The 21887-nt window shown below is 42.5% G+C and overlaps 1 protein-coding gene and 1 long non-coding RNA gene across 10 annotated transcripts in view; one reads left to right on the forward strand and one right to left on the reverse strand.

Moving 5' to 3' along the window:
• Positions 1–21887, forward strand: part of ITGA6 (integrin subunit alpha 6) — a 54956-nt gene that overhangs the window by 23433 nt on the left and 9636 nt on the right. For 4 of the 5 annotated variants that reach the window (XM_061453593.1, XM_061453602.1, XM_061453575.1 and 1 more), the window contains 12 exons: positions 8079–8206; positions 8594–8673; positions 11027–11282; positions 12521–12652; positions 14992–15202; positions 15653–15846; positions 15991–16079; positions 16815–16942; positions 18655–18750; positions 19233–19294; positions 20475–20632; positions 21648–21803. In XM_061453593.1, coding sequence (XP_061309577.1) covers positions 8605–8673; positions 11027–11282; positions 12521–12652; positions 14992–15202; positions 15653–15846; positions 15991–16079; positions 16815–16942; positions 18655–18750; positions 19233–19294; positions 20475–20632; positions 21648–21803 — 1551 coding nt within the window. In that variant the 5' untranslated portion in view covers positions 8079–8206; positions 8594–8604. Of the gene's footprint in view, positions 1–8078; positions 8207–8593; positions 8674–11026; positions 11283–12520; positions 12653–13888; positions 14006–14991; positions 15203–15652; positions 15847–15990; positions 16080–16814; positions 16943–18654; positions 18751–19232; positions 19295–20474; positions 20633–21647; positions 21804–21887 lie in introns of all 5 variants that reach the window. The other variant, XM_061453610.1, reaches the window with a different exon arrangement.
• The window catches only part of LOC133269401 (uncharacterized), a 29776-nt gene continuing 16101 nt past the window's right edge, over positions 8213–21887 (reverse strand). For 4 of the 5 annotated variants that reach the window (XR_009743452.1, XR_009743446.1, XR_009743453.1 and 1 more), the window contains one exon: positions 15012–15089. This is a non-coding gene — a long non-coding RNA (uncharacterized LOC133269401). Of the gene's footprint in view, positions 8520–15011; positions 15090–21887 lie in introns of those variants that run through there. The other variant, XR_009743449.1, reaches the window with a different exon arrangement.

Here is a 21887-nt window from a genome sequence, read left to right on the forward strand (position 1 = left end):
GTACTTTTTTTCATGCCTTTTAATGGTTTAATTATGGTTATAAATGAAACTGATGTCCTTCATTCAGTGAAGGAAAGAGAGGATGACATTTCAACACAAATATGTTTTGTGCTGAATTAAAACTGCTGCAGGTTTTTCTAAAATGGCTTTTGGCATGTTGATGAACAGCATATGCCTGTTGTGGTTGTTACCTTTCTAATGAGTGATGGCTTCAAATACTGACTGAGAGCACTGTGCTTCCAGATTGCTTCACCTTATTTTGGGGGGGGGGGAGAGGGAAGTCAGAGCAACTGTTCCCATATTTTCATTACTTCTGTTTGTACTCCAAAGCATGTACCTAGCAGGGATGTGATACCCCTTTCATTTTTCATGAACATCAGATGGAGGCGGCATGTGTAGTGGGGTACAAAGACAAGCCCTGCAGATGTGAAGAAGTTTAAATTTGAATTCACAGGTTTTCTATGGCACAAACGGCCAGCAGCCCAGGTGCAGGAGGCTGATTCCTATTCGTGACTTCTGTCATGCACTTGCTTACTTGAGCCTTAGAGTGAGCATGTCCACAGAACACCCGTCACAGCAGTAACTCACAGCAGCGGGGATGGACAATTCACTCTTTCTGTGCTTGCAGGCAGCTGGGACTGTTGGGTCACCCCTGCTTTGTTGCAGCCACCCTGCCTCACTTGTCCTGCTGCTGCTGAGACCTGCGCTTTAACCTTCAGTGGAGAGTAGTTGGGTTGTGCTTAAATGACTGGTGGGACTCGCATGGTTTCAGTGAGCCCAATGCAGACAAGGTGCTGTGGGCAGGGGCTGGGCTGGAAGTGCAAGGGCCTCAGCTCCCAGATTTGTTTCTCGAAATGATGCATTTGTCACGTCTCCAGTTAAGCCCCATGTTAAATCCTGAAAGGGTTTCATGCAGTAACAGGCACTGCTGTGGTAGAAAATGTGAGTGAAAATCCTTTTAATGTTATTTCTTCATTCTCGGGTCTTTCCTTTACATCCAAAGCAAGCAGTGTATAGCTCGTAAGGCAGAAAGTACGTGTTATACAGGTTTCACGTGCTATTTGGCAGTGTGAAAAATGTGCGACGTGTCTCCTGGTTAAAGCCAGAGAGTGGTGCCTGAAATGGAAAACGTCATTCTGAAACATGAGTTTGGAGCAGACTGTACCATTTCTTGCAGGAAAAAAACGCTTTCTACCAATGAAAATGAGATCTGCAAAACCTATTTCAAATCCATACAGGCTGGGCTCTAGACTGTGATGGGAAAGGGTTTGTTTTTACATGTGACTTTCTCAAAGTCAGTACGTGGCCTTTCTAGAGCAACAGGTATCTTTGTCATTCCAGTTTTACTTTGTAGTAGCTTGCCCTAGTCCTTGTGCTGCTTTTGGCTTTTTTTTTCCCAGCCTCTCTCATAATCCACTTCCCAAAAAGGCTGAATGAATAAGATAAAATCTGTCCTTCAAATGCCAAGCCTCTAGGCGACAGAGATTAATGGTGTACTTGGCCATGGCTTTGTACTGGTACTTGGAAAATACAGCTGTGGAGTAGCAGATTAGGAGAATCATCAGTCACTCAGAATAGCTGCTAAGAACAGGCTGGTAGTGATGGGCATCTCTGTAGAAAGCATCACAAACAAGTCCCCTGCTGACACAGTTACTGGCTGGATTTGGCTGGAAGAGGGTTGTTTTGGAGAAGCAGAGTCTGGTGGTCCAGCTCCAGTTCCTGACAGCAGCTCAAGTGCATGGAGAGACAGTCTTTCTTTGCTCATTAGTCCATGGTGCTCCTGTCCTGTGACTTGTTTCTGTTGTAAGAAGCCAGATCTGGGCACAAAGCAGAGGTGGTGCCACCAGTATTCAAACACAGTGCCTGTCGTATTGACCAGCTTAGTTACATTTAAGTACTGTGGGGGTAGAGATGCTCCCATCCTCCCTGCTCGTCAAGTTTAAAACCTGTTGAGACCAAACAACTACAGAGGACTGAAATTACAGCTCCCAGGAGGGCTCTAGATGTCCGTGCTGAGATCAGGGCTCTCTGCCTGCAGGCAGTAAACATTTGATAGTCAACTAGTGACTGTGCCTGGTGATTTGGTAGTAAAACTTATTCTGAGTCAGTGGTAGTTACTGTAATTTCTTCATTTTGTTCAATCCAGTGAAACTCTTTGCAAGCCAGTACCAGCAGTGTGAGAGGAAAAGGATGCAGCAGTTCATCTGTCTAGTCAGAAGGATGTTTCATAGCACTTAGCTTCATCACTTTCCAGATTTTCACGCTCCCTGGTGTGTATAGAGTCTGTCTGAAAACACAGTAAAGTGCCAAGTCTGCAGTGGCAGCGCTGTTATCTGAGAACAGCAGCTTTAAACTGGACACTTGTGCTCAATGAAGGTTGCAAAATCGGGAATTACTTACACCACTGACTGTTTTGTTCTGCCTGTACATGGCAATGGCTAATGGTTTGTTACCCAGGAAACACTTCCAGTGATTTCTACTCCAGTCTGTTAAAGCTGAGAGCTGGCACTATTGGTGTGTTGCTGTTAAAGGATGGCAAAGATGTGCATTGTTTGGGGTAAAGGATACCATGGAAAAGGAAAGAATTTAAGGAATGAAGGAAGCTTCGGGAGATAGCATGAGCTCAGTGCAGACTGGGGTATTTTTTGCATTTGTTTAAATCAGAATGTAATTTACTCAATGGAAGCCTCTTACTTTGATGAACAGCATTTGCTTTCAGAAAATGTTGAAGGTACTCTCCCTCCTCTGACTTGGCTTCTTTTGACTAAGTGTTTATTCCAAAACAGAACTGTAATGAACTGCTGCTGTTTTCTTCTCTGAAGCAGGTTGTGAAAATCCTGTGTTGCTGTACACAGTTCCAAGATGGAAGTGAGAAAAAGAATTTCACTGCAGAGGGGGGGAATACTTCCAGGAGCTTGGAGGCTTTCTGGGTTTCGTTTGATATGGTTTTCCCATCTTAACTGCAACATTCCTCTTGGAAGCAACTAGGGTAGTTTCATGAGCAGTGTTGGAGGGAGTTCAGATGGCTGTGAGCTCCCTGCTTCCATTAGCTGAGAAGGAGCCACAGCCACCTATTGAATTTCTCAAAGAGTTACCATGGAAAGCAAGGAGGGTTTTAAAACCTGCACCCCACTGCTCAATATTTTGCAAAAAATGGGAAGCCATTTCTGTTGTATTTTGCTTTGGATTTTAATAACTCTTTAGGGGTACTTTTGATTATATTAACTTAGAGCCTTCTTGATTGTTCACCCACCTGATCTTACTGAATACTGGCCAACAGCAGTCGACAGACTGAGGCCTGCCTGCCTGGGCGGTGAGTTCCCACCTCCTTCCACTTCTTGGAAACTCTTTATAAAGAGTGTTTTCTGCATGCAGTTATCCACAGGGCTGGTCAGCTCTAGGTGAAGTCAGCAAGATGTCCGAATGCCTTTTCTGAGGCTTGAGTGGTGTTCATCATAACTGATGAAATGGAGTTTTTTGTTGTCTCAGCTGTTTTGGTCGGGGTGGTGTAATACTGCAGTGGTGTAGCTGGGATCTCCTGCATCTGTGCAATGCAGGCACCATTCACCTGAGCCAAAACTGGGTCCCACTGTGGTCATTTAGTTAAATTGTCAATGCATGGCAATCCTGGAGCTCTGATCCTATAGGATTATCTCAGGTTTGGCCATGAATCTGGGGTTGTAAGGGAGTAAATCTGTCCCTGGAAGCTGACAGATGCTCATAATTGGCAGTGGGACATCAGTCATTATCATGTATTTCCAAGAAGTAGTTAAGAGAAAGCAATAATTTATCTCTTAACCAACAGAGCAACAGGACTGATGCATTTGTTTGACATTGGAATTCTAGTTTGAAATTGGAAGGCGCGTGTTTCAGTTATGGGATATAACTGGAGCCAAAGAGCATTGGGGTTTTGTGCCAGGATATGAGAGAATTCTGATGTTTTTTCCCAACATTATGATTTGATAGACACCTCTTATAATCTACAGAAATGTAACGTAATGCACTATTAACAGAAGTTAATGTAACACCTGTGCAGTCTGATTGGCTCAGGGAAAACCTCGTCAATTTATAGTACATATTTAAGCAAGATGAATGGGGAAATCAGGATTCAAGTATCACAAAGCACCTGATTTGTACATGAGGAACAGTAATATTTTTTTTGTCTGACATTTAGCTCATGTTAAACATTCGATACTAAATCATCATAAATCATGGATAGCTAAGGCTCCATCAGGAACAGATGCTCAGGCATGTTTGTGTTCTGTATGCTGTATAGCTGAGCTTCTGTTTCTGTGCAGTAACAAGGCAAACCTGCCATGGGATAGAAGGCCAGTAAAATGTCCATATGTTGGAGTCTCTGGGGTTTAATCTCTGACTCTGCAGTCTTGACATTGGGGCATTATTTTGGTATCTAAATATGGATTCTGGAGCCTCACTTGGGCATTCAGACCTGCATTGACAGTAGTGACTGTAGCCCTTGTACACCTTCAGGAGGAAGGCTCAGTGAATAAAATGAGTCATGCTGTGATCATGGGTGGAGAGAAATGAAGAATTTGCTTTTGTCAGTTGTTGTTTGCAGAGGAAGTTTTTGGGTTTTATGTCAGTGTTTCACCTGCTGATACAAGGAGATAGCAATAGCCAGGAGAGCACCTCTCACCCCCCCCCCCCCCAGTTCCTTCTTTTGCAGAAAGAGGTTTTGCTTGCCACTGTGAAAGCTAAAGTGGAACATGCAGAAAAAACCTGACCCGCTTTTGGCATAATGAGCTCCAACTTGACTGAACTTCTTCTATTAAAATGCAGCCAAGTAAGTAGCCGTACAGTAATGACTGGAATGTGTCCTCAGTATGGAAGGACTCCGTTGAGCACGTCGCACAGCTCGGTACAGGCTGATTCATTTGGACTGCTGCAGTCATGCTGAAATTCACCCTGGTGCATGGTCTGTGTCATACTTCCTTAGTTAGGTGCACACTTTCATTTGGCTTCTCTAATAGAATTCTGATTTTTCAGACGTACCTCTTGAGCAGTGGGCAGTGAGACCAACAGCTCTGTTGGTCACAAGTCGCAGCGTGCTTGGCACGCATGACGTGTTTCACTTTATTTATTCATCCAGAGACTAGATGCACAGGCTTAAGTCCCTAATAATGGTGATGATCCTCATAAACATTTATAATCCTCATCGTCTTTAACTTGCCTTGCAGAACCTGGAAGCAAAAGTTTAATCTTTGCTGTGGTCTTTAGGGCAGACAAGTAGTGAGAAAGTACAGAGTAGTTACGCCCAGTTTTTAATGGGTCTTTTCACTACTGCTTGAAAATACATTTTGGGACTTACCATGGTGTCTGCCTGAACTGATCTAACCCTTTGCAAGCACCTGCTCATGGTGTGTGCTAGTGTGTGTGTATTGTGAACTGTGTTGTGAGTAAGGACTTCCAGCGATGCATCTGACAGGACTCAAGGCTTTTGTGTTTGATGAGCCTTGAAGACAAGTGCCAGGCTTCCTGACACAAGTTATTTGAGGGCTTTAAACCAGTCTGCTTTGAAATACTTCATTTACAGTGGAAAATAACTTGCACAAGATACTGTCAGGGGGCATGAGCACTGGGAGGGATGTAAGGATGCCTGTTCCCTTTGAGGTCATGTTGGATTGACACTTTCTTTTCTTTAAAGAAGCCTCTTTAAAGAAGCATTTTTCATTTATTGATCTCATCAGGTGCCTGTTTGAGATGCCATAGAACATTTGGGGCATCTTATGGCAGGTGGTCCATCTTTCCACTCCGTCTTCTGTTGGCTGCACTGTTTCTTCCCTGATGCTTCCATAGGTGTCCCCTCTGGCTGAATTGCCATCAAAATTGCCGGTATATTATAGAAGGTCATATTTCAGTTGATCTGGCACCACTGCTGTCAATAGTATGCAGGTGGGTGGATTAAACCAGATTAAGTGTGTCAATTCCAGAAGCCTTAGTTGTGTTCACAGTGTTGAAACAGAGGTTTCTGATCCGATTTCTGTAAGTGAAATTCAAGAAATGATTTTTACCACCAAACTTTGAATGAAAAGGTAGAAATAATAAAAATCTTATTAAGTTGGGAAATCAGTGCCTCTACTTTCTTAAATTTATGGTTGTTAATATAAAATGTATATATGCAAATCTCGTGTCGGTTGTTAATATAAAAAAAGAAAATATATATATAAAAAAAAATCTCATGTGTCTTTCCCTGGGGCATAACAGAACTGAGAAGAAAATGTATCTATTCCCACATCAGGACTAGCTCAGAAACAGATGCTTTGCGAAAGAGTCACTGTAGGAGATTACAGTTAGAGGCACTGTTGCCGAAATTAGAAATGGAGTTATTAAATGGCCTTTCTGAAAGCGTGGTTGTTGTTTGGGTTACAAACTCCTGTGAGGACTGCTTCGTTTCTGAAGAAACCTTTGAAAAGGATGCCAGGAGTATGTAGGGGGAAAAGAAGGAAACACTTTAAACCAGAACCCACCCACGTGGTGTGTCCTGATTTCATGTGTGTACCAGGCAAAAGTGAGGGTCTTACCTGAAGGTTTCACCATGCAGGGGTTTACCTTCACAACGGCAAATTATGGATTGTGGGAGCATTTATTTCTATGAAAGTGGTGAACACTTGGCTAATGTAACTTTCTGTTTATAAAAAAAGTGTTTTCTCATGAGACATTAGTTAAATTTTGTCTCATTATTCAGTGACACTGAATAACAACGTCATTGTTAATAACAAATTACGTGCTGATCATAACTGATTCAGTCTGAACTGTTAGATATGAATAAAAGTGAGTCTTGTTCTTAGTAAGAAAAGCAGTCTGAGGGACAGCGCTGTGCTATAAAGCATGCAGAAAAGCTTTTCTCTCAAGCAAAACTCTATAGCTGAAGCTTAAAGAGGGTCAGAGTTCATTTTTGAGCCTTGTGGATCCAGCTATAGTCCCAGATTGTCCCTCCTTGACGGAGTAATGTCAGGCATCTTCTGTCAGATGTTTTGTACCAAGGGCAGGAAGCACGTGGAGTCCGGTATATCCATCCATCACGCCTACTGTGTTGCACCTATCCACATGCTGTTCTCATCCTTGTTGTTTCAGCTGAGTGTGATGTTTCTTGTTTCTTCACAAACTGTTGCATGCTGGTTGTTATTCATTTCAGTTATCTGCTTGAGGGGCAGCTGTGCTTTGTATGTGTCTCTTCAAAAAAACATAGGCAATGTAAGATTTTTTTTTTGGCTGAAACCCCTTATTTTTCAAGTAAATATGTCTACTGGTGATTTTGTGGTAATGCTCGTGGGGGATGATGCTCAGGGGGATGCAGGAAAACAATTTGCTTTATTCAGTTTTTAAAATGAGAACCTTCCCATTTGATTAACAGAAACAGTGTCTGTGGAGGGCTTGTTAGAGTGGCCTTTTTATAGGAGAAATAAGTCCTTTGTAGGAATGGCCTGTTCTTGATGAGATGTTTGTTGAAGTACATTTTCAGCTTCAAAATGGAGTATCTGGCCAAAGGAGTGAAGAGGGGGAGTGCATGTGTGTACAGAGCCAGTTCAGTGAACCCTTGCTTGGGCCAGGAGGGATCTTGCTTTGCATGATGATACTAAAGTGCCTGTAAATTCAGCCAAACAGTGGCACAGGACTGGTGTAAAATTAGGAGACAGCCTGAAAGCAGTTGTATTCACTGTGTTGGGGGGCTGTGGTCATTTAAGTAACAATACTTCCCCCCCCCCCCCCCCCCCCCCCCTTACCAGCAGGTACTATAAAGGCAGAAGACACCCCACTGGACAACCTGACGGGAGGATGGTTTCCACATAACTACTTTTACACAGTTCTGATCAACTGCTCCCAGTGAACACTGTCACAGTAACAGCAGCAATAACAACACATCCACTGCTTTGCAGGTCCAGTAATCACACAACTGTTAGTTTCTGCTTTACAGGCCTCCTTATTTTTGTTTCAGGAACCGTGCTGTGATGTAGCTTTTGATCCATCTTCACATGTTTGCATGTCAAACCTCTGGCAACCTGGTGAAAAGAATATTCCCTTCAGCAGATCCATTGAAGTTTTCTCTTTCCCTGCAGATTGCTGGTTGGAGCTCCTCGGGAAAAGGCCTTTCCAGCCCAGCAGGCTAACAGAACCGGAGGGCTGTACAGCTGTGACATTGCATCTCCAAATGCACGTTGCACTCGTGTCATATTTGATGAGGAGAGTAAGTTCTTCAGCACTTTTAGATTGAAACAGTTGTATAATTCCTCTTACCTGATATGGTCCTTTCCAAAGGCATCAGTTGTTTTGATGGATTTATATGTAAGATTTTTTGGATCAGATTAAGTTGTAGCTTAACTGCTAAGATAGTAGTATGAGATGCTTAATTCTGGGTAGATTTGGATGTTCTTACTCTTTCATTAATGGATGTGGCATGAAGTGATAAGCTAGAAGTGTTTAACAAAACTGGATGTTGTCTGTGATAAACTGTACGGACACTGCCACCTGCAGGCTGTCCCGTGTACTGTAGGAAAGGCCTGTTGAAAGAGACAAAAAGGAAAATAAAGTATTTAACTGTTAATATCTGACACTGTGTTATGAAATTCTGCAGCTGATCCGAAGATGGAGAGTAAAGAAGACCAGTGGATGGGTGTAACTGTTCAAAGTCAAGGGCCAGGAGGAAATGTGGTGGTAAGTCTGAAGGTCTAACTTGGAAAACCATTCTTAGTCTTCAGTAAATGTTGTGAATAGGCTGTGTTCCTGTACAGATTTCTGAAAGGCAACTTCCCACTGTTTGCTCCTGTGATTTCTTCTAAGGAAGGACTTGTGTGTCTCCCTAGCACAGTGTCCTGGGTTCAGCAGTAGCAGTCATTTTTCTCCTTCTTGGTAGCTGGTGCAGTGCTGTGTTTTGACTTTCGGCCTGGGAACAGAGCTGATAACAATGATGTTTTGGTTTGGCCAAGGACTTTGTGAGCCTCATGCTCTGCCAGGGAGGAAGGGAAGCCAGGAGGAAGCAGAGACAGGACACCTGACCCAAACTAGCCAAAGAGGTATTCCATACCACAGCACGTCATGCCCAGGATGTAACTGAGAGTTACCCAGAAGGGCTGGGAGACTGCAGGGTTGGAGGAGGTATCGGTCGGTGCTTGGTTGGGTTGGGGGGGGGGGGCGAGTTATCAGTCGGCAGGTGGTGAGGTGTTGTATTCTCTTCCCTTGTTATTTTCTTTATCATTGTTATCATTGGTGGTAGCAGCAGTGATTTGTGTTATACTTTAGTTACTAAACTGTTCTTATCCCAACCCGTGGGAGCTGCATTCTTTTTGATTCTCCTCTCCTCCCTCTGGGAGTAGGGGGAGGGCAAGAAGCGGGGAAGTGAGTGAACGAGTTACCTGACTGGGTTTAAACCACCACACACAGTAAGACACTTGAGGCTGTAAAATCTTTAAGTTATTTTTCTAGCTGTGAGTTAGCCTTTCTTTATAACCTTTGTAGCAGCCTAGGGTGGGCAGTGCATTTTCAGAGTGTCCACTTACGGTTTTATTTTTGTGATATGTACCTTGTTTCTTTCAAATGCCACTCGGTACAGAAATGGGGAGAAACAGTGTGATGAGGTTGTAAAAGTAGCAGGATGTCCTCTGCCTTTTTTTTTAGGATGATCAGCCTCAGTTTAGCTTTCACCAGGAAATTTGAGTTGCTCCTGTGAATTAGTAAGTCCATTGCACTGCAGTAAAACCACTTGCTGGTCTTTATTTTATACATTACAGAGAGATTTTATACAATACAGAGAGAAAAAGCTTTCAGGAGTTACCAGAGAATGTTACTTTCTTAGCTCATTCTCAGTTAAATAAACCTCTCCTGGTGCTGTAGGATACTGGCTGCATCATGACATGGTGTGCAATGTTCTTGCAGGTTAATATCAGCAAGATACTTGCTTCCCAAACTGAAGGCAAACCACTTCAGGGTGTGAATCTGGAGTCCTTAAATGACAGAGGCAGAAATAACTTGCCTCAGTCTGCTTCAGAACCCAAAGAGAGAGGAGAGCAGACAGTCTCCTGCTCATTGAATAATTAATCATCAACTAATGCTGTCTTTGTAAGTGATAAGTGGGAAATGTACTTACTAGATGAGGTGTGGGCAGCCTGAAGGTCACTGTGCGGCAGGGCAGTACTGCAGTGCTCTGGGAACAGAGCACCTGGACACTTGCTTAATATTTAAGCCTTAACAGGAAATGGAGAAAAGGTGCATCAGCTGAGAAACCTTGTTTGCTTCTGCTTTTCACACACCTACTGAATCTGGTTCTGCAACAAACACTGCTGGCAAAGGGGTTAGATTGTTCCATCTCTTCTTACAATGGTTTGGTGTTTACACCACTTAACCCAGGGCTATTCATCCTCTGTGTTAAATATTTGATTAGTATTATGTTCCCAGGTGAATAGCCTAAAAGGTTAAGTTGTACTTAGTGCTGCTGCTGTCCCAGTGACAGTTATTCTGTAAGTGGAACAGCCAACATGGGAAATAGGAACAACTTCCCTCCCTTTCATTGGAAGAGCTTTCAGCCTCTGCTTTAGGGCAGTTTCCTGGCAGGGTTGTGTTCTAGGTAGTCTCGGGTAGACGGTAGTTAAACCGGCTTCTCATGTTCTGCACAAGCGTGTACGTCGTTTAACTCTGCCGGCTATGGGGAAACAGACACTTCTTCCCTTATGAGAGACAGTGGTTCCCTCCTCACCTCTTGAAGGAGAGGTATTAGGTATCAGGGAAAGCTTTAGGGCTAAACCTCTGAGGTCCCACAGGGAAGAGGGATTTAACCATGTGGCCTTACTTATCCATGAAGCTGGTTGCTCTGGCTTGTATCCACAGATGCCCAACTTTTCCCATACACTGCCCATAGGGAACAGTGAGCTCTCTCCATTGCAACATGGATGTGTCTACAAGATGACTTGCAGCACTGCTAGCATGAAGTATTGCTAAAGAAGTCCAGCCTTCTTTTGATGACTTGCATACAGACATACAGAAAGCATCACTTGTTATTTCTTCTGTCTTGCAGACATGTGCACATCGCTATGAGAAGAGACAGTATGTAAACACTGTGCAGGAAACCCGGGATATCATTGGAAGGTGCTATGTGCTGAGCCAGGATCTCACTATTAAAGATGATATGGATAATGGAGTTTGGAGTTTCTGTGATGGTCGTTTAAGAGGCCATGAGAAGTTTGGTTCCTGTCAGCAAGGTGTTGCTGCTACTTTTACTAGAGACTATCATTATATTGTGTTTGGTGCCCCAGGCACTTACAACTGGAAAGGTATGAGCTGGCTTCCTTCCTGCCTATCCTTCCCATTTCCTTGCTCACAAGGGTTGCACCCTCAGTTTTCTTTTTTTTTTGGAGGGGGGAGGGGATAACAGGAGTCTAATTATTTTATCCCGTTTTCACAGAAAGTATGCTTCTGTATCACAAGTATTTACTGATATTCCTTTCAGTATATTTATCCTGCAGTATTCTCCATTTTGTTCTTTGTGACGTCTGTAGAAAATAGGACTTCCCAAAGTAGATACTGGAGGAGTGCAGGAAGATAACTGAATGGAGCCATACTACATGTATTCGTATCTGAATCCATGGATAATCTGTCTGATTAAGAGCCAAGTACTCTCTATCATCTAGGAGATGAAGGGGGAAAATAACCGTGGTTTTTCTGTTAGTTTATATTGAGAAGCATCGAAACGGCCAGCTCTGTCTGAAAGTGATTTTTCCCGTCACACTTCATTAGACAAACAGCTGTAAATATTTCCCTCTTTAGAACATCTGATCCTTGAACCATTACATTTTTCCCTCGTACACCTGCGCCTGCTCTGTGAACCGTGCAAAATCTTTGAGTTAAGCTCTGGCACAAGGTGTACTTTAGTGAAAACTTAATCTTCCCCGTATCTGTCAACAAAACCTGACCAAGCTGAAACAGCATATTGAGTTCACACACTGCTTGGCTTCAATTGCAGAGCAGTGCTATGACAGTCTGTCAGTCATAGGAGTACTCTTATGTATCATGGAAAACATGTTTGTGCTTGCCAAAATGTTAAATATGCCCCTGATAAAAGGGGAGCACATATTCTATCAAGCAGTAGCTCTTTTCCCCATAAATAATGTTTTCTGAATACATCACCAGTGATTGTCATGGCTGAGCAGTCATTTTTAATTATTTCTTTCTTTAATTCCTGTGTATTTACCTCCCTTTTAAGAGAGACTTTATGAGGTTAAGAACTGTGGGATGGGGGTGGTTCCTCACCATGTTGGTGCCATGTGTTTGCTGAGAATTTCCATGTTTTCCAGATATTGCTTGGCCTCTCTGGAGAGCAGCCTGAGTGTCACACAGATAGACCACAGAAATTCATTGCCTTTTGAAAACGCTGTCACCCAGTGCATTTTGTCCCATTTAAACAGCTGTCACCATCTCATTCATTGTAATTGATGTTATTTGGGAACCACTTATCTGTTATTTTTCTCCTTTACCATTCATTTGCTTTTATTTTATCATTTCATCTCCCCAGGGGTGGTTCGTGCAGAGCAAAAGAATCAGACATTTTATGATCTGGGTATCTTTGATGATGGGCCTTACGAAGTTGGTGATGAGAGCCGCCAAGATAAGAATCTAGTTCCTGTTCCAGCTAACAGTTACTTAGGTAGGACTAAGTCCATATGGTGAATCTCTTTAGGCATAAGTGTTCATTTATGATCCCAGCCCGGTGCGATGATGTGAAATGGGAACAGAAAACGCTTCATTTGTGGACCCTGTAATGTGTTAACCGTTTTGGCTAATTCATGTCTCCCTCTACGCTCATGGGCCAGTTTTAAGTGTAAGGTGGTGTTCTGCTGAGGAACCTAGCAGAGCTGTGAATGTAATGAGACCTTTAAGAGCTGTGGTGAGGACCTACAGATTTCAGGGAGCGATTATAATCGCTCTGATGGTTAAGTACAGTGTATGATCTGTAGTCCTGAGTCACAAGGTCTTTGCCATGTGGTATCAGAGGTTTATAAAAATACGAGTTTCTGGGTATAAGTGTCAAGACAGCAGCTTCTGCACTCCTGGTAAGTGAGTGCACTGTTTTCTTAAAGTTTTTAAATCTCCAGTGGCCTGCTTACAAGTCTTTACAACACCATAATATGAGTAGTGTTTGTGTTTAAAGTGTGTGTGTGTTGCAGGACATGAGTCTCTTGCACCTTATGCGTGCATGAAAGCAGCAATATGCCCTTAGGCCAGTGGATGTTATTGTACGCCAGTGAGGTACTTTGGTGTAGAGAAAAGGCTGCGCTGCATTTTTGGAAAGGTCTCGAGCGTGAAGGGCCTTTCTGTTCTGGTGCAGGTTTCCGTGGTGTTCTGACCCACTGCTTTCGCATTTGCAACAAGAACAGTTTTGGCAACTTGAGAATGGAATTTCTGTGCGAGTGGGGGAAACCGAACAGGTGGGAAGGGCATCACTCATCCAAAAAGTAGAAGCAAGTCAGGAGAAGAGCCAGCTTAGAGCTATGTATCTCTTAGAAGACATAGAACATAAACTTCCATTAAGAATCAGCAGTAATTACTGGGTGTAAAAAAATTAAACTCATAAGAGCTTATGTTAGAAAGACAAGCTGCCAGCCTCTGCTGGTGAAACAGCAATTGGTGCAGTGAGGATGCTGCGGAGGTGTCTTTTGCTGTGAACAGAGCAATACGGACTTCTTGTAGTTTCCTAACAAATGCATTTACCTCCTACATGTAAATGATGCCTTTGATGTGTCATAATCAAACCCACTTCCAGGCAAGCCTGCTGTGCACTGGCATTGCTGTTCCTTCTGTTTAGACAGTAAATAAACACGGTTATAGCTGCTTTGCTTAACTGCTGTTCTTTTTCTCTTCAATCTTTCACTCATGTGTACAGGTCTTCTGTTTTTGACAGCTGTATCTGATACTCATCCAGATCAGTTTGTATACAAAACACTGCCTCCCAGCACACAGGTGGACAACTCGGTGGATGTTATGATGAATAGCTACTTAGGTTTGTGACCACCTGAGGTGGCAGCATCTGGTCAGACATAATCTCCAGACCTGTGACATGATCCTTTCCCCTCCATCCCCTCCTCATCTCAAATACATTGCAAGTAAAGCATGTAAACGTTGGGATTCAGATGAAGAGGAGCTTGCAAAATAACATGGCTTCAGAGAAACACTGATTTGTCATGCATTTCTCCAAACCTCTCATCCCTCCCCCAGATGGGACTCCCTGAATTCTTCTGAAACTGCCTCATTGTGCACTGCTGTAATTGAGAATTTTCATGGTAGTGGTGAAGTGTTTCAGAAGGGAGATTTCTATCTGCTGGCTGGTATCTTCCTTCCTTGCAATGCGCATCACTTGCTACTTTGGCTTTTATTGGATATGTTGGCTTATGCAGTGTGTTCTTTTATCAGTTTTGATACATTTAAAAACGCATTGACTTCTATAAAGAAGGTGTAGAACTAAATCATTTGAATGTGTCCTTTAGGGCTACTTATATCAAAATTGCCCATTTCACCATTACTGTGTAAGCTGATTCTCAAATACTGTGTACATCCTTCATGTGAGGTACTGTGCTTGTGTGTTACATTGTGCATGTTTGCAGCAGAACAATACTGACTTGTACTTAGCAAGGTTTAGAATAATTTTGCCAGAGGTGAACCATTTGTGCTATATTCAAGTGGTAAGGCTGGTGTTCAAGTTCTAAGCTTGTATTTGGTGTCTGTGAAAAGTAAATCTGAGTGAGCAATGCAATAATGTGTTTTGTGGAGGAAATACTTAGATGTTATGTGTGGAACAGTGTAGATCTGTAAAAATGGATCCACCAGTCCAAGTAGAAATGGAGAATGCCCAGTACATTGTACTCTGTTTTAGGCAAAACTTCCATGATTCAATGTACCACTTTAATATAGTAGGAGAATTTATTTTCCCTGTCAGCAGTACAAGCTGTCAGTTTGTGTATTCATATTTTCTTTCTTTCTCTGTTAAAGGTTTCTCTTTGGACTCTGGTAAAGGAATTGTCTCCCAGGATGAGATGACTTTTGTGTCTGGTGCCCCAAGAGCCAACCACAGCGGAGCAGTTGTTCTACTGAAAAAAGAGAAAAACCAGAGAGCGCTGTCACTCGAGCACATGTTTGAAGGAGAAGGGCTGGCCTCTTCTTTTGGCTATGATGTTGCTGTTGTGGATCTCAACAATGATGGGTATGGCCTTGGTAACTCCTATAATGAAGGATGGCAGTCTGGTTTATTTCTGCTTTGATTTTCCATGTTAGAAATACAAGGAATGCCAAATCCCATCCTCCATGTTTTACTGGAGGAAATGGTGGGCACCTCAGAGAACCAGTCAGGATACAGTCTACATTTCTAATTACAGAAAAGAGTTTTATTTAAACAATTAGTGGAAACACAGAAGGAAAAAACAAATCCCATACCTGATAAAGGCCCTAGAAGATCCTTGTATGTCACAAAGGGAACACAAGCAGTTTGTAGTATCGGAGCTGTTGTTGCTCAACCAGCCCAATGTATTTTTCAGCCCCTGTTCAGCAGCTATTTGGCCAGCTGACTTTGAGACCGTGGTCCCATCAGTTGATCAGACATTTTTCACAGTCCTTCTGTAAAAGCATCCCTTCATTTTTTTCCTTTAATTCTAAGGTGGCAGGACATTGTTGTTGGAGCCCCGCAGTATTTTGACAGAAGTGGAGACATTGGTGGTGCTGCCTACATCTACATTAACCAGCAAGGCAAATGGGACAGAGTAAAGCCCATTCGCTTAAATGGAACCACCGACTCCATGTTTGGTCTTGCAGTTGAAAATGTAGGGGACGTTAATCAGGACGGATATCCAGGTGAGTGAAACACAACTGCCGTACAAACGTACGGCACTTTCTTGCTAATGCCAGACGTGGAACACCCTGTATGCACCTTCAACATGATTGCAGGCTGCAGAAAGAGCAAGAATGATTTTAGATACCGCCACTTCTTTTCAACAGATATTGCAATAGGGGCTCCCTATGATGGTTTTGGCAAAGTATACATTTATCATGGATCCAGGAATGGAATAAACACAAAACCAGCACAGGTAATGAAATAACCGTTACTATACAGAATTAGTCTTGCACAAAATGAATGTCAGGACTATCCATCTTCTCCCTTTCCACTGCTTTTAGTGGGTTGGGGGACATGCAGAAAAGTCACAGGGCCCTTGCATTACTGACCAGGAAGTTTAGGGATGCTTAATTTCAATACACATTTTTGCTTCCTGGGCAGTCCTTTGGCAGCAATAACACGTAGAGAAAGAAAAAGGCACGTAGATGGGTAAGTCTGGGTTTTTTGAAAGAAATTTTTGGATTTTAAAATAATTGGTGTGTTCATTTCCTCTTGCACTACTGCTCCTTCACTTTCCTTTTTAAGAAGATACGTTTATGCCTTTTTCGTATTTACTTGAGGACTGCTGTGTTCAGTTTGCAAGGTGAGAATGGAACTTGATTATGCTTCTTAGAATCCTGTAAGAATATTTTCTAGGTAAGTTTTCAGTTTCAAGTGCCTTACTGCATAAATGCTATAAATAAAGATAAGCTAGGTCACATTTCTGTGCGAACCAGTAATTTCTGGTACTTGCTGCTACTGCACAGTAAGTTCTTGGAAGAAAAGCAAACCTTGGCACTTCAGTTTATTTACCTGAACACAGAGATCCCATTTCCTTGTATCTATTTTTTTTTTTCTCCTGGCCATGAGTCAATGATGTTCACTTGTTGCTTATTTCACTTTTAGAGCTTTTAAATGTCTGAATTCCCTCAATCTGTTTGATCTTTAGATTCTTGATGGTGAAAAAACAGGCACCAATTTTTTTGGTTACTCTATTGCTGGAAACATGGACCTGGACAAAAACTCCTACCCCGATATTGCTGTTGGTTCCCTTTCAGATTCTGTTTCTGTGTTCAGGTATTATATACAGAACTGGTATTATATACGGAATAATACAGAACTGGTGGTGTATACAGAACCAAGGCTTTAGGTTTAGTTTTCTCAAAAACCAGCCTGCTGAGAAGTAACACAAAGCTGTTTGGCCTGCAGTGCATTTTTCCTTCTAGAAGCTGGAAATTCTGGAGGGAAAAAAAAAATCCATAAATTGGTTTATTATTTTAGACCTTCCCATTGAGAAGCTTTACAATCAATACAGGGTAAGAGGGTGAACGTGGACAGTTACTGTGGAGCGCTGATGCGTGTAGTATAGCGGTACCCTGGCATTGGCCAGTGATAACTTACTTGGATGCTGATGTCCTTTGACGGAGTTAAGGGTGATAAATAATTCTTTTGCCTTAAGGAGAAGTTAACTGGTATGTTTGCTAGAGCTTTTGTTTGCTGCTGTTACAGATCTAATCTTGCTTTATTGAAGATAGGACAAAACCAAACCAAACCCCTCTTTTGTAGCTGAGGATCCAAAAGCAGCGAGGCATACGGCCTTCCTGATGTTGCACTGGGTCCATGAAACAGCTTTGAGACAGCCCTGTAGACAGGATACTTTCAGATTTTGGTGGCATATGCCTTAATTAGGGATGAGGTCATGGTCTTTTGCAGACCTCTGCCTTTTTTCCAGTTTAATGTACTGTGAATCACTAGTAATGAGCAGGAAGAAGACTGTCTCCTCATCAGAGCTGTGATTGCCACGTCAGCTTCAGGTCTTTGGTGGTTGCTGTGAGGTCCCGAAGGAGGAGGAACAGAAACTCCCAAAACAACTCTACCTTTCAGACAGACCACCTTTCCTACAATTTTTTTTGACCGTCCCATCTCTAAGGTGTATCGTATCTGTGTACTGAATTGGAATATTCTTAAATACACTGAAACAGCAGCCAACAAAAGGCACTCCTGTTGCTTGTGGAAGAGAACAGAGTAGGTGGAAGGGAGGTCGCTTAGATTTAAGTGTTCTGCTTACTCAAAAGGAGCTTTAATCATTTGCTGATAAGGGCAGTATGAAAACTTTTACAGAGATGAGAATGAAAACCTTTGTGGTGGCCAACAGTGGTGGCCTGCTTAAAAGAAATTTGCTGAAAGAGGAGGCGGCGGCTTTTTGGCCATTTTAAGCAGCGCTTAGATGCTTTGATGGGATCAGCTCATTCGTTTGCTCATGAGAACTGTCTTTTCTTGTCCCTTCCAAAAAGGAAGAGAAAGGAAAAGTTGTCAGGCTGAATTATGGTTACAGCCTACATGCAGAGGAGTCAGGAAATGAAAACATCTTTTCCCACAGCCACCCAGGCTCCACATTAAAGCTGTTGTGAACATTAATCTCAATGAACTTCAGTACCTACAGTAGTTCACACGGGCTGAATTACCATTGGGGTGGGAACCATCACTGTGAATTTTCTGGTTTTTATACATGTGTAAAATGACAACCACAGCGACACGTTAACATGCCCTGCTTCCCAGGCAGGCATTTAATTGCGATTGTGTTGGGTTTTGTGACTCGCTTTGCTTAGAGTAGTTTTGTTTCTAACCATTATCAAAGCCAGATTCTGTTTCCTGGGGTGCCTGTTGCAAATCCATGCAGGCATGGAGGGTGTCTGGGATTCACATGAATTACTGCATTGATCTTAACAGAAACTTTTTCTTTTTGTTTTACCCCCTCTTTTGATTCCCCATTTTTCCTCCAAATAAAGATCCCGGCCTGTGATAAGCATTAAAAAAAGCATTACGGTACAGCCTGACCGAATTGATCTGAAGAAAAAGAACCCCGAGGACCCCAGTGAAATATGGTAAATTAAAAAAACAACAAACAAGTGTATCAGAAGCCTTGGTGTCTTGGGTTTTCCGCTGTGATGATGTTAACTCGGAGGGCTGTGACAGTCATGCAGGTTAAGCGAATATACGTACATGTGATCATTTTGACCTCCTGAATTTGCTGTGACCACTTTGCTAAGCACAAGGTGTGGAATTGTTCTGTTCATAATGTCCATTTTTGAAAATGAATGTCACTTTGCCACTTCAGATTTTAACACTTACCAGTATCTTACCTTGAGCAGCTCTCAGTAGAGATACATGAGCAAATGCCAGAAAATAGTCCTTCTAATTGCTTATTAGCCATTTTTTCTCGCTTTGCAGTTCTGTTTAGTAAGCAGCAAATTACTGTTGTAGCATGAAAACCAGAGTCATAGAACTGATAATATCAGTCAATGGACTGTTAAAACTTTTCAGCCTGTTGGACTGTGCCCTATTAATTTCTTGGCTGTTTTTACAGGATGGATGTGAAAGCCTGCTTTCAGTATACTGCAAACCCCAGAGATTTAAATCCACGAATAAGTAAGTTTTGACGATAAATGTTTCTGATGTGGTTGTCTGTCACGTGCTTTGTGTGGTTTTTGAAATTATTATTTGGAGCATGTAATGGAAGAACAGCACTCAAATTATAGTGACTAAGCTCAGATTGTGACTGTCAGATGTAAAATGTGACTTGGTACTAAGGTCTGTCAGCTACCACACCATCTGTCTTTAGAGTCATGCTGGTGTGTTACAAAGTTCATGACAGACCGAACTGAACCTTTCTAGGTAATGTAACTGCCAGTGAGCAAGAGGCTGCCATACAGACCAACACCATGTTGCTTCTCTAGGTTAGTGCTGCTTTAGAAAGCAGTTTTAAAGCCCATCTTATAAATCATTAGTAAGCATTCTTTCTCATTGGAGACTTACCATATAAACCAGCGTTCTGTATTGATGAAAATGGTTTTGTGGAAATCGGTAATGGAAATAAAAAGATCTTTGTATTAATAGGAGCTTGGAAGACTGTGCCATAAATATAGTTAGAAATGAAAAGCATTAGTTTCTCATGTGTCCTGTTTTTTCTCTCGTTAAAATGCCACTGTTACTACATCTGGGAAAACTGTGTAGGATTTTGAGAGGAAATGAGAAGAATTTTAAGCCCAAACCTCCTTCTCCTGTATGGTCTAGAGTTTCTCAGTTACTTGTCAAATCCATAGGATGTGCCTGCATAAGGTCCTGGTCCTTCAACAGGTCAAGTGCTTCCAGCTCTTAGAGGCTGCTCACGTGTGCCCGTCTGCGCACTCCTCAGGCCTGGAATGCTCAGTGCTGTTGCCATCCTTTCAGCATTAAACTGTCTTGGTCAATACGTAGATGATCAAAAGGTGTAGAGAGTTCAGAGTATTCACAAAGTTTTGTATCTCGGCCCTCTACTGGCTCCACAGCAGCAATTACAGCTCCTCCAGCCAGCTCTGCATGCTGGCGAAGTAATGGGGTACTTTGGAAATGAAGGTTTTGGTGTAAAAGTTTCCTTTAGGTACATGTACAGGGTACCTGGCCCTGCACTGGAGAGGGGCAAAATAGCCGAGAACGGTTTGTGCAGCCCAGCACTGGCTGGAACAGTCTCCCAGAATAACGTTGTAAGGTCATAGCTGGTGAAATTAAAGTTCTTTTTAACAAGGCAAGGGTTTTTTTTACAGTGACTCTATTTTATTTCTCCATCTAGAGATCACGTACACATTTGAAGCGGAAAACGAGAGGAGGCAGTTAGGCCTGCCATCCAGGGTGCGGTTTAAAGACCACCTGTCTGATCAGTTCACTGCAAACACAACCCTGAGGGGGCAGAACTCAAGAGAGTGTGTGACAACCAAGCTTGTACTGCAGGTAAGGCAGTTTATTTCATTTAGACCCACTGAAAACAAAAGCATGCTCTTTTTTTCAGCCTCATGGTACCTTTGTATATCTTAAAAGTCACATGCAGTATAAAGCTTTAAAACTGGAAAACAAACCGTAATTAAGTAGTACCTTACTATTCTCTGCATGCATGCTGCTTCTTCCTGTTGCTTTTCTTACAAAGCATGAATAAAAGTTGTAGCCACTGCAGCAATAGAGAGGCAATAGATGCCAAGCTGGAGAGCTGTTTCCAACAGAAGTAATCGTTACAGAATTTAACGGTGTCACTGGCTAGGAAGAGAATTTTAACCCATGGGTTTTGGAGGGGATGAATGGGCAGGACAAGAAAGCTTGGTTAAGTGCTCTCTGACTTGACTGCTACAGCAGACCTTAAAGGTGGCACTATTCCAGGAGCTGAACAAACTCTCTGCCTGTGGCTCAGCAGTAATGAGCCAGCATTGCTTTTGACCAGAGCAATTAAGCATCTTGAACTTCACGCACTGCAATTACAGAATGGTTTGGATTGGCAGGGACCTTAAAGATGACCTAGTTCTATCCCCCATGCCACAGGCAGGGATACCTTCCACTAGACCAAGTTGCTCTCAAAGCCCCATCCAACCTGGCTTTGAACGCTGCCAGGAATGGGACAGCCACAACCTTCCTGAGCATCCTGTTCCAATGTGTTATTTCACTGCTGTAGTGTGAATTCCATTTGCCCGAGTTACCATGTTACTCGTAGGAACTTTTAACAGTGAGAGAAATCATCACTGGGAAGCCAGGCAAAAAACCCAAACTAGCCAGCCAGTAGGGCTGGGCTCCTTGTGTTCTTGTGCCTTTTTAGAAAATGCTGGGTTTCTATATAGTGAATAGCTTCAACAGTGGGAGATGTAGCATGAAAGATTTTGCTTTAGTGCTTGTTCTAAAATTGACAGCAAAAGCTAGCCTTTGTGTTGCTTTTTCTTCTCTGCACTGTACACTAACTATGCCATTTAAAATATTTCAACAGGACAAAATCAAAGATAAGCTACGACCCATTCCAGTGTCAGTCACTGTTAAAATTGCTGGTCTGGAGTCTAGCTCACCGTCCACAAGAAAAGACAGAGCACTTCCAGAGCTGATACCAATTCTAAATTCAAATGAATCTGAAACAAAGACCACAAAAGTAAGCCTTTGATACCGCGTTTTCCCACAAATCTGCACTTCGATGGCTCACTGAATTTTAAAAGCTGTAGAAAGCTAAATTATG

Source organism: Pezoporus flaviventris, unplaced genomic scaffold (assembly GCF_033815535.1).
Source record: "Pezoporus flaviventris isolate CSIRO_AGI_PZ_B2104156 unplaced genomic scaffold, CSIRO_AGI_Pfla_v1 ptg000001l, whole genome shotgun sequence".
NCBI classification, from domain to species: domain Eukaryota; kingdom Metazoa; phylum Chordata; class Aves; order Psittaciformes; family Psittacidae; genus Pezoporus; species Pezoporus flaviventris.